The following is a 13,146-nucleotide window of genomic DNA, read 5'->3' on the forward strand; positions in this document are numbered from 1 at the left end:
ATACATTGTATTATTATTTAGCTGATATGTACATGAAATTAAAATAGCAATAAGTAGCAGAATAACAATTTACAGTGAAGAAATCAGGTTATTCTGAGATTCTGTGGGCAGAGAATACATCATACAGTAGTAATGGTCATCATTCTGAATGCAGAAGGAAGAAAACTATAAAGTAAAACTCCAGTGAAGGCTAGTGCAAAACAAAATTATGAAATAAAATGACATAGATAAGTATTACTTGGAAAAAGGTGGTCTGATAGAAAAAATTAACCAGCAAAGCAATAGATTAAAAATTAAGATTGTATTTGCAAAATTAAAAAGTACAGACTAATGTGTGTGGTGTTATTTTAGGGAAGCACATCCCTGGAATTCTCTGTTGAGTTTTTGGCAAGCCTGTTGCATAAATATGTAGGCTACTTGGACAGATTCCAAATGACACAACTAAAAGGATGAAAGGAATGGCTTACAAGGACAGATTAAAGGAAAAATATGTACTACTTTAGCATCTCAGAAACTAAAGAAGAAACATTATGGCTTACAAATATTTGAAACATGTAAATTGAGGGAAAAGAATTCTTTGTGTACAAGGTTGCACAATTACGAGCATATTAAAAAGGAAAAAACTTCCCCTAGTAATAATGTTGTTTTCCAGTAAGAACCATTTGGACAAATAATCCAAGATGGGCAAGGATTAAGGCCACCAAGCAGATATAGACATTCCTAGTAACTTAAACTCTGTAGACCTCAAAATACATAGAGGCCTATCTGAATAGGACAAAGTAGGACATCTTCCCATTACCCAGCTATGCTTTAAATTTAGAAGGGATCCTTCCTCGGATTTAAGGCTTTTCTCTGCCATTGTGCTAAAGTGAAAAGAGTCCTGGACTTGGGTCTACAAAACCTAGTTTTGAGTGTTTATCACTGGGAATAGAATTATTCTGTCTATAGCTTCATCTGTCAATGGGGATAATAATAATCCACTAGGTTTTTGTGAGGTTTAAAAGAGCTGTTGCATATGAAAACATATTTTATGTGCTTGAAAGCATAGTTCTTAGTGAATATATCAATTATCATAATGAGCTCAATGTGTCAAAAGGTGTAGGATGAAGACTGTCACAGTGCATGATGCCTGGGACTAGGCTATTACATCTGTCTTCCTGCTCTAGAGAAAATCAGCTCTCCTCTGAGTTACCATCTAACCTGCAGCTCTCTTAATTGGTTACCGTTTTCTCTCCCATAGCTTATAGAGATGTGGCAGGAGTCCCTCTTTTTCCTCAGTGCAACTTCCTGAACATTCTCTCCTCCCCCTCAAAAAAAAAACAACAGCAAAAAAACCCTACCCAGTTTTAATTTCATGCCATAGATCTCTATTCCCCAATACTACCCCCCTATTATAGTTATTTCTTCATCTCTGTACCTCTCTCACTCCTTAAAGATTTCTGTTCCTGGTTCACTATCATTCTCTCCAACATTTCTCCTGGCATAATTTTTTGGGGAATTTCAACACCCACATAGATAATTTTTCCAAGTGTTTTGATTCTCCTCTTCCAATGATCTTGTCTTCTACCCTCCTTCAACCATAACTCCTATGGTCATACTCCCAAATTTATAATTATCAATAACTGTAATTATAGTATACTTACTGCAATGCCCCCATCACCTTACTCCTCATACCATCACTTTCTTTCTTGCTCATTCCCTTTTGGACCCACAACTCAACCTTTCAAATTCACCAGGATTTCCAGTGGATCCTATTACCTCTTGACAGAACTCCAGTTTTCTCATGGCCAATGAGGGGAAAGGGACGTTGGAAATTACCTTAGTTTGAGACTTAAAGAAGCAAAAATGATGAAAGCACGTGGGCTGAAAAATTCATAAATGGTTGAATACATCTTGAAATGGATAACCACAAAGACCAGGTTGGTAAAGAAGAGAAATAAGAAGAACTGAAAATTAGAGCAATGACAAGAGTGGGTTTACTGGGAATGAAGGGCAGGGAGAGGTAGAAAGACAGAAAATTCTGGCAAGAAATGGAAAGTCTGAGAAATTTAAAGTACTAGTAAATGAGCAAATCATGCGATGAGAAAGTCTAATGAACAGCATTGCCAGTAGGTACCTAAGAATGGAGCTGGGAATCATTAGTGTTGGGAACTTCCAGGAAGTTTAACACCAGAATATTAAAAGGGTCACAAGTTTTTAAGGGAACAAATAATAGAGAAGAAACAAGGTTCTGAAGCCTTTGAGGAAGTTCAGGATGTTGTGATGGTTAGTAATTGGATCCAAAGAGGAAAGGAGATGTTATAGGCTGATGGCAGGAAAGTGTGAATGTCGTACTAAGAGGCAGTTAGAATAGTTTCTGAAAAAGCAAGTAGTACACCAACTCTTCCTTCTCATCTTGTGGGTCCAAGAACTGAGAAAAAAGCACCAATTATAACTACCTAAAGCAAAGTGGTATAGCAGAAAAGAGTAAAAGATAAGCTGGAATCACAGTCAAGTTCAAACTCTGTCAATGGTTGCTTAAATTATAGGACATGTTGAATTATAAATGATGTGACTTTTTCAAACCTCAGGTTCCTTATCTGTTAAATGAGATTAAGAATGCCTTTTCCGCTTATGTTTCCTAGAACAGACATGGGAAATGCTTAAGAAATTTTAACTACTGTTTTTATTATTATTATTATTATTATTTTAGGGGAATAAATATAATAAAGCATGTAGAGGTCCATTTCAACTATAAAATACCATACAGATGTACAGAAGAAGATATTAACAAGGTGATCTCATATGATGTAATTTTCATTATTTTGTAAAATACTTAAAGTTAATCCAATTCTAGTTTTAAAAAATAAATATCTTGGTTAAATAATGCTTAAAAGAAACCAGAAGATATAATTTTCTAGCTGATATGGTTTGAGACCATTTGGTGCTTTTGTTTGGCTCAAATTTCTTAATGGGGTTACACAGAAATAAAATTAAATGAGGATGGGATGTAAAGCAAATAAAATACCTTCATTAAACTAGCAGAAATAAAAACCTAGTTAACCTTTAAAATCACCATGTCCTACATTATGTATCTGTTAACCTTTAAAATCACTTTTTCCTACATAACGTATCTGAAAATTATAGAGAAAGCATGCTCTTACATATCATACTGAATAACAGTGGAGCAATGGAATCCTAGAAAACCAAAATAAATTCTAAAAATCATGTTGAAATAAAATTGAATGGCAAGGTTTTGAGTCACTTCCTGAGTACTCCTCTTCTTTTTCCTGTCTTCACTATTCATACTAGTGATGCATTTTTCTGAAAGACACATTAACTCTTTCTGACCAAACAGAGCATATGCCACCCTTTATTTCTGAATGTGAAAAGATGTATTGACACTTTACCAAACTAAATTTGAAAATTTTAAAAATTTTGTCCCAAGAAAATAAATATAACTTACCCCTTCCAAAATATCTACCTGTTAAATAGAAATTGGATATGATGTGTGTGTTTTACAAATAAGAAAATCATTTAACAAAATATTTCCATGACATACAGGATGTGTCGCTCACTGAAATACAGCATAGTTCAGTAGTTAAGAGAGCAGGCTCTAGATTTAAACTGGATCCTATTTCTAACAAGCTACTTAGTAGGTTATTTATTTGGGAGATTACTTAACCTCTCTGTATCTCTCTTCTCATTCATATGTAAATAATAATAGTACTTGCCTCATAGAATCATAGTGAGAATCAAAGATGGTACTTAGAACAGGGGAACACCTAACATGCACCAAATAAATACTACACTTACTAACTATACTTAAGAAAGACATCCGAATGAATGCTCCTTGTTAAGTTATCTAGCAAGATGCTTAAATAGACATGGTGGCAGTCCCCAAATAAAGAGAAGAAAGCAAAAAACAAACTGATGTCTGAAAAATTATTGTTTCTAGATCAAAATTAAAGTTAGCTGGAAATGTTAGAACCTTGTATCTAACAAAGAAATCAATCACTCAGAGGTAGGTTTTCTTTTAACTGAAGATGCACAACAAACACAGCACTTCTTGTCATGCCTGCATGTTAATATTATGTGTTTAGCAATGCTCTTGCAGGAGTATTGAGAAATATTTTCAAAGTAGTTCACTCTATAACATATATTGTAAAAAAAAGAAAAAAAAAGTTAATATAACAAAGTGAGAAACAAAGCTTTTAAAGTTCCTGGGACTACTTTGGACTTATCTTTTATAACATACTGCTGTTTAAAATATGTGGGTATCTCTCACAGAACACTGACGGGGGCGAGGGCGGGGAGTGGATAGCTCCATTCATTTGGATATATATTGAGTGTTTCGGTTTTGTTGTTGCTGTTGTATAGTTGTGTTGTTTGTTTTGCCTTGCACTGCTCTAAGCCCTGGCTCTGTAGGAAGTACAACATATGACACAAGAATTTATAAATAAATATGAAAGCATTTTGAATGGTAATTTGCATTTTGTTTGCCTATAGACAATTTCAAAATAGTGTTGACAATACAAAAGTTAAACTATAGAACGAAAAAAGATGAATAAACAAACAGGAAAAAGTGTGTGGATAAAATTAGAGTTCAATTAGCATTTGGAGCCAAATATGTGAGGGGAGAAGGGTATCGGAGATGTGAGCAAAGATAAGACTGATGCCTATAATTGGGAGACTGCTCTATGCTACTGGGAGGGATTCGCCAATTTATTTCAAACAAGAATATTCTCCAATGTTCCCACTTGACTGTCCCAGTCTTTTCTGCCCAAGGGTCATGAGCCCGTTTGACCTGGGCTGTCTTCATATGATCTCCAGTAGCAGTAAAATGTAAATGGTCATCCTGACCTCAGAACAAGAAGAGACTTAAGAGGATTACTGTGCATTCCCAAAATAAATGTCTTCATCAAATACCAAGCATAAACCTTAAAGAATGCATGGTGTCCTAACCCATTCAGAGACCACTTTCAATCATGCACAAAGTCATTTAACAAAAAGAGATTAAAACCTTGGCCTTTCCGTCTGTGGGCTGTTATACTATATTAAATTAGTTTTAAAGAGACCGATCAGTTTGATACAGACCTGTTTTAGAAAATAGAAAAAAGTAAAGCTTAGATCTAGAGTCAATTTTCTTTCTCCATAGTAACAATCACATTCAAAAGTGCTTTAGTACTCAAAAAGCCTTCACTTAAATTCTTGAACTTAAATCCTCCATTCTACTTCATGCACTATTAAATCTTCTGTTGAACAAATCCTACACAGCTTCTATCGCCATAATAATGCATATTTTAAAACAAAATAGTAGTACCTTTCCTTCTAAAATATAACCAAATAATTGCAGGGCATCTTATCTGCATTCTGAGATCTACTTCTTTTCTACAAAATTGAGTCCTCTGTTTTGTAATTTGTACATTCATTCATTACTTTAGGAGGAAAATCAATAAAAAAATGTATAACAACATATTATCTGAAATGATGGGAAAAAAAAATTTCAAACAAGCACATTCTTCAGATATGTCTCTTTCACCTTTAAACAGGTTTTTCAAGCTTAAACATTTTGGACAAAATCTCTTCAATAATGCACATATTTCACTGCCTTTGTATCCCCCAAATGTTGAACATATTACAGTGAGTCTTTGTCTAGGATGCAAGATCAATATTGGCATCAAATACAAGCATATTCTCTCACAGGGTAATGCCTTTTGGCCTTTAAACATAGCCCCTCTCCCACCCCAAATAAATGTCTCTAGTTTTTTACACTGTAAGGTAGCTCTGCTTTTACATATACTTTTTCAATCTCCTCTTTGTCTAACAGCTGCCATGTTTTATTGCTCTGATTAAGTTTGACCTATTACCTCATATGTCTTTAATTTTTTGAATTCAGTTTATAGAGAGCCCAGGAACTTAAAAACCAAGAGAAACAGACTTTTCTATATGATTTAAGGCTGAAATGCATTATCTGTTTTAGGTGGTCAGGAGTTTTTGATGTTGTCTCCTAGGTTCTCAGCTCTGTGCTACAGGCAAAGCAAGATACTTCTCTACAAGTGGGGTGGATATAAGTTATTGCCCAGTTGATGGTTTTAGGCAGGACACTGTGATCGTATCAAGGTATAAAATCCTGAGTTGCTCCATAATTCAGATCCTAATTTATTTCTGTTTATGTTTTAAACCTCAGGATTTAGTAGTAGAGGCTTTACATTGTCATTTTTTTTTTCCTCACAAGAAAGCAAATTGCAAATGCCACAGTGTTTTAGAGATTTGCAACCTTTTAATAATGATGACAGAATTTTATAGTGGATGCTGTGCCCTAGTTGCTATCCAGCAAGGAAATGTTGGGAGGGGGGTTATTTAAGGAGGACTCTGACACAGAAAGGATACCACTGGAGACAGACTGCTTGACATGATATCAGCGACTTTATAAGAAACAGAGAGAACGTGTAGAAATGGTGTGACGGTGAATCTGTAACACTGTTTTAAGGGCTATATCAGCAGATGCTAGAACTAACTTTTGAGGAATGGTTATCAGTTAAGGATCAATTAGAAACAAATAATATCAGGTCACTGACAACTATTGAAACACAATAGGCACATACATAAGGAATAATAAGTGGCTTAAATGGGTAATGACAAAACTTTATCATGTCATTTAGTCTCTTTTGGCCACGTGACTTAAGTTAGAAACTTACAAGTTTCAGGAAACATACACTTTACCATTGTGACAGAAAAGGATAAGCTGTAATCTCCTCCATTACTTTAGATCTGTACATATAAATAGTTGAATATACATCCACGTAAATCAATATAACAAGTACTTACTTCTATGCATAAAATTTACAGTTGGTATGGAGAGTAAGCTTAAAAGTATGCCAAACATTTCAGTAATAATTGTTTTACTACAAGCTCCTCATAGCTCTACGTGCATTTCCTTGGAAGTTACTCAGGAACCCCCTGAGAAATAATGGCTCAACCTAGACATATAGTTATTTGTGTGTGGCAGTTAGAACAACTCTGCTTCCAAGTAAAAATCCTGTGGTACAAGCAGCAGGTCCTTACAACTCACCCTCCCTATCTTTCTCAGGGGAGCACTGAAAACTTTAATAATATCAGTTTCACAGAGAGTAGAAAGTCACTTTATGTGGATTTGCAGATTAACATTTACTACTTTACTTCCCCCGCCCGCCACCCAACATCTTTCCTTTAAAAGATCTCCATTGATTATCCTGACACCTGCTGGCAAGGGCATAGTCAATGATCCCAGTCTACTTTTCCCTTCAACAATTTTCCCAAAGCAAAGACTGTTTAGAGGTATTTTCAGTAACAATTAATGGGTAATTCATTCAGTGTAAGTATTTATAGTACTTAATTTTTAGCATTATCACACAACCATGAGAAAATTTTCAATAATCCATTTCACATAGCCAACAACTTAAGTCTTTATATATAAATACATGTTTGCTTTGATTAACCAAAAGATATTATAATCATTATAAGGGCTGTGATTTAAAAAACAAAAACAAAAACATGCTAGACATCTTCCTTAAAAGACAGGTAAGAAGTAATAGGAATGGCTTGGCTTTGGTTTTCTACTATTTTTTTTTTTCATCATAATAACATCAGTTTGCAAACTACTTAGGAAATAAACTCAAACTCATATAAACTCATAGGAGTAAACTGATTACAAAATTTGCTGTTTGTTTCTCAGTACCCAAGCGTTCTGATTTACTCTGATTTGAACTGAGTTCTGAAACCCGCACTGTTTTTCGTGGGTTTATTTGGCAAGGAATATAATGAACCTACTACATCATAAATGATACTCAAAGCTATTGGCGCCTGCAAGTATGTTCAGTAAACAACAAATATCAGAATTACTTTCTTAGGCTTTAGGAAACTCTCAGATCAGGCGGGTTTTCAAAACTGTACACAAATGATAACATATACAGTCCATCCCATTATTCAAAACCCTTCAAAAGATGAAAAGTTTTAAAAATAAATTACCTAATTAAAATTTTTATCTTAATTAATATCAGTGAAATTAAGAGTGTGGACTACTAATTTAGAGTCTAAAAACTGTCAAATTTATACTTTGTAATGGTTTTGAGCAACCAAGCTTTTTTAGTCTAGTCATGTATATGGTATTCTCATTTTGTGAGAAGGAAAAATCATATGTATCTGACAAAAAAGGAAAATTTTATGAAAATATTTATTAAGAATACCCTACATCCTGAAATCATGTTTTATATAAACATTGATCTTAAGATATTTGAGAAAAATACAAGAGAGTTTTAATTTAGAGAAGAGCTCAGAAGTAAAATACATTTGCCTGGTTTTGAAGATCTTTGTAAATTCAAGACTACAGAGGGGAGAACAGACCATTTCAATTTTTGTAACCCTTAATTTGTATTATTATAAATGTTTTCCCCAAACAATATAAATTTAAAACAAAAATACATTTCAATTCTAAGAAAATATTTCAAAAATAATTAGAAAAAAATTTCTTTAGGACCAAAAGGGAAAAAATGTGTTTTGCATCGTAACAGTGGTCAGGGCTTTGCATTAGTGTCAAACTGTACCAGCAGGATACTTTATCTTCAATTACTTATTATTTTTAATTCAGTGTTTCAAAATTATTTTTTTTAATGTTTCACCTGGAATCTGCAGCTAGCATTTATTTTTAAAGTATAAAATTAATGATCATGTAAGTCAAGTAATGAAGACACTAATGTGTAATAATTTTTTTAAAGTACAGTAGCCTGTTATTTCAGCATCAGTATTGCTATACTAATCATAGAAGCATGGGTGCTTTTACCTCGAGTGAGACTGTTCAGGTACTAATTGATCCCCATGTAGAATTAACTAAAAATCGCCATTGATTAAAAAAGGAAATGCGAACGCCAATGATTTCATAGTATTTAGGACATGTCTAGACATTTTTAAACAGTGCCATTTGCTTAAAGACTTCATACACAAACTGCAAGCACAGGGACAGATTGCATAAGATGTCACGTGCTTGCTGCAACTGTATGCATGTAATTGGATTTTTTAGAGCAGCCCATAACAATGAATAATTTAAGAGTTAATGAAATATTCAATCTGACTGATCCATTGGTTTAATTTTAAAATAAAAACGACTAAGAAAAGGAATTACATGTCCCTATCAAATCCCAGTCATTAATACGCGTAAATTGCAACCCATACAGGGAAACACCAATTTATAAAACGTACATTAGACAAATGATATCTGGGGAGGTGGGGTGGGAGAGGTGCAAGGTAAATTCTCATCGTCAACACTGGTCTCAATAAGTTTGCTCAAAGTTTAATTGTTTGGAGATGTCACGCAAGCTGTACTCTGCCTTTCTGCAGAGCTGAGGGAGAATAAATTAGAAAGGTGCAAGTTTAACAAAAAGAGCTCGTGGAAAATGGTCCATTTCTTTCCTATCCCTCTCCTCACAGGCTGTCTGGATAAAAAGAGAAATCTACGGAAGAATGTGGAGTACACACTGCCCAGCATTGTCTAGGGGACGGAAAGAGAGCCCAGGCAACACACCAAGGTTGGATTGCCTGGCGGAGTAAGCTGTGCCCTAGGCATGTGTATCTTTAGACAGCAGAGCTTCGGGCTGCAGCGAGACGGGACTCACCGCGCGCCCGAGGGCTCCAGCAACCAGACCTAGGGAGGCTAGCGCGGTACACAGGTTAGATACACTTTCTCCTCCTCCACCTGCGCCGCCCTCCGCCTAGGTGCCAGGACCGATGATGGAGGCGATGGTGTCAAGGAGTAGGTGCCTGTGAGTGGGTGAGTGTGTGTTTTCGGTTTGGGGTGGGAACGGAGGCGGGGAAAGGAGGAGGGGAGGGGAATGCCTGCCGTTCTCCCCCTCCTTTCGTGCTGAGGGATCAAAGTGCAGAAGGAATCCAGACGGGAAATGAAAGAAAGGAGAAATATCGGCGGTGGAAGCACTGTCCTTTTCGTATAGCTGGGGCAGTCCGCGGTGCAACTACAGAGCCATTACCATTCCTTAACCTTCAGTGGAGCGGCTGGCGGCCTCTGCCTGATAACTGGAAGGGCACATAGTAAACGCGGGCCAGGCACACACCTACTCGCAGGGGGAAATAGCCACGTTCTGGGGGAGGGAGGGAGGCCGAGGAAAGGTGCGGCCTGGATAGCTACTGGTAGGGCACCGAAGGCATCTGGCCAGGAACACCCGGCTTCTTAGGCAAATAGTAGCCCAAGAGTTCACAATTTTCCTGTGAAACAAACAGACGGATGGGTGCATGGATGAATGGTGTAGAATATTCATTCAGCGTCTAATCTCAAATGGATGTGAGTCAATGCATTTGTAAATCCAGCCACCGTTTTCGAGAGGCACAGCATTTTAAACCCTGTAGTGCACTCAGCTCTCCACTTGAAGCAGCCTGCGGAGGGTTTCATTACCCACTGAACACACAGAAGGAGCCGCCTGTATATGTGGGCGCAGAAGGGACTCGGGTCCGCCTCGAGCAACCTACCCAGAGTCCCTGCAGCTCCCCCTGCCCTTTCCAGGCGCCAACTTCAACCCCAGCGCGAGCGTAGACGGAACCAAGACCAAGGCTTGTCCTGACAGGCCATCCTTCCCAGGGACCTGGAAGCCGACTACGCGACTCAGCGGGAGACTCCTCAAAGTCCTGTGGGGTTTTTTTTGTTTTTTTTTTAACAGACTGGTTTATTTCATGCAATTCATGAAAACCACCACCAGACCACCTCTTACAACTTTTCCGCTCTTGGGCGGGGGCGCCAGGGTAGTCTTGCAACGCAAGATTCCTTATTACCAAGAGTTAGGCTCCTACCAGGAGGGAATGCTTAAGCAAACCTTGAGGCCCTTTGGGCTAGAGGAAGGGCGGGTTCCTGGGGTTTTTCTGCTATTGGTGCTGCGCCTCCAGGATGGGGAGATGGGAGAAAGCCGAACTGACTTATCAGACCCGTCTCCACCGCACCCACCGCCCAAACTCCCAGCACCGGGTTCGGATTTGCAAACTGCTTGGCGTGGGCCGGGCACCAGAGCACAGCACCCTGGAGGCGGACAGCCCAGTGGCACTCCAGCCTCTTCCCCTTTCCACTACTCCACTCCCGGGGCACGCTCGCTTCCCTCGCTCCCCAGCGAAAGCCCCGTCTGGAGCCGCGAGCCGGCATCACCCACACTGCCCAGGGAGGGTTCGCGTGGCTACCCGGGGCCAAGTAAGCCGTGCAAGATCTGGTTCCCCTCCCGCCTCCCCTGCGACCCCGTCCTTCCTCGATCTCATCCGGGTACCCCACACCCTCTTCCCGGCTCAGCCCCGCACACTCCGCTCTGACTTTGCGAGCACTTTTCCTGGGCACGCAGGGCAGGGCGCAGCCTCCTCGGTGCCGCCCACGGCGCTCGCCACCCCTGGAGCGCCCGGGGGACCTCCTCCAGCCCCCTGCGCAGCGTTTCCCAGGGGACTCTCTGCCTGTCCCGCAACCGGCGCCCGGGGCCGTCGCCTCACCTTTGCAGAACTGAGGGACACCAAGGCTGAGCCCAACCAGGAGCCAAGCAGCCACCGAGCGCTTCATGATCCCGTCTCTCGGACGTGACCCCGCTGGCCAGGGGTCCTAGTGGAGGGTAGTGTCGCTGAGGTGGCACCGCAGGGCAGCGGCAGACCCCGCCCCGACAGAGGATTCAAGAAGATGTCTTTTTTCCTGCAGCGTCTCCTTAAACAAATTCTTGGAGAGAGCAAGAAAGAGTGGTGAGCAAAGAGAGGAATCTTTCTTCCCCTTTTGCCTGCGCTCCGGGGCGCTGGGAGGTGGGCGAGCTCCGGGGAGTCGCCAGCGGGCTCAGCCTCCTCTGCGGGTGGGTCCCAGGCGAGGCGCGGCGGGCGGGGCCGGGCGCCGGCTCCGGCGGCGGCTCGGGGTCACCCGCGCTGGCGGACCCGCAGACTGCGTGCTCTGCTCGCGCCGCCGCGGCCGGCTGCGGGGCTTCTGACTTAAGAGAACAATGAAGCGTGAGCAGGCGGGGAGCGAGGGAGCGAGCCGAGAGCGCACTGTGTACAAACAGAGGCGGCGTGCGTGTGAGCTTGAGCCTCGCAGGCGCCCGCCCGCCCCGCGCGCCCCTCCTTCCTATTCCCTCCGGCGGCCTCCCCCTCTTTCTCCCCCCACCCCCCAGAGGTGGCTCCTTCTGCTGGAAGAGAAAAGGGAGACAGCTGCAGCCACACCCTGGCACCTGCCACCACCTCTGAAGTTCCTACAGTGCCTGTACCTTCTGCACACACGCCAGAGACTCCGGGGTTAAGGGAAGCAACCCTTGGTGTCTGAGATTCTCTTGGTTTCCAGCACTGACTTTATAATTAACCACGTTAAGGAATCCCCTGAAGTCCCGTTCTCAGTATAGCCAGAAAAAGAAGTCAAGAGATTTTGAAAAGTGGCTCTTGGGGCACAAAGCTGCCCGAGAGACAGAACGCTGCAAAGTGAATTGTCCCGGATTCCAGGAAATGCAACGTGGTCAGCAGCCAGACTCTAATCAGCTGAGACAGGGCTGCTCTGCTGCTGTTCTGGCTGCACTTTGGTTGGCTCTAGGGTTGGGGAGAGAGCCCTGTGGGCTCATCTGTCCACCGGGGCAAAAAGGTGAAGGCACAGGGCAAGCCAGTGGGAGGCATACATCTCCTCAAGGAGGACATCTGTTTCAGATGAGAAATAGTAGGGCGAGTTTGGGGACCGTGCAAGAAAATAAAAGGCAAAGACAGATTCTTGAAGCATCACCATGGTAGATCAAATTTCGCTGCTACCCACCAAAAGCAATATAAATTGACTGGCTTTTGCAGTCAAAGTGGCTGAACCAAACTACAGCCCATGGCTTACAATAGTGTTTTCTCCTGTGTTTTCCATTTAAAGTATTTGCTTAGGGTACCTGGATTCAGCTCTGGCAGTTGCAGGTACCAAAATGAAAAACAGCCTTTAATTTTTTTTTTTTTTCCTTCTAGAGAGGGAGGTAGGGAGGGAGACAGAAACACCAACAAAGAAACATTGAAGGAAACATTCTTGAAGGCAAAGATTTGAAAGGAGAACGTACTAAGAAAAGGATAGCAGAGGACAATTGGTCATGCAATTCATCTCCTTTTGCCTCCTTGAGTCCTTTAAACTTCAATTTCTACCTTCCTTTGGAATTTGAA

At 40.6% G+C, this 13,146-nt stretch overlaps 1 protein-coding gene across 2 annotated transcripts in view; it reads right to left on the reverse strand.

Annotated features, from left to right (window-relative positions):
- EDIL3 (EGF like repeats and discoidin domains 3) overlaps positions 1 to 12,065 on the reverse strand; it is a 429,209-nt gene extending 417,144 nt beyond the window's left edge. Inside the window, exon 1 of one of the 2 annotated variants that reach the window (XM_059916719.1) lies at positions 11,488 to 12,065. In XM_059916719.1, the coding sequence (XP_059772702.1) occupies positions 11,488 to 11,554 (67 nt within the window). In that variant the 5' untranslated portion in view covers positions 11,555 to 12,065. The remainder of the gene's footprint in view (positions 1 to 11,487) is intronic. The other variant, XM_059916720.1, reaches the window with a different exon arrangement.
- Positions 12,066 to 13,146: the final 1,081 nt, after the last annotated feature.

Source organism: Balaenoptera ricei, chromosome 3, assembly GCF_028023285.1.
Source record: "Balaenoptera ricei isolate mBalRic1 chromosome 3, mBalRic1.hap2, whole genome shotgun sequence".
Lineage (NCBI taxonomy): Eukaryota > Metazoa > Chordata > Mammalia > Artiodactyla > Balaenopteridae > Balaenoptera > Balaenoptera ricei.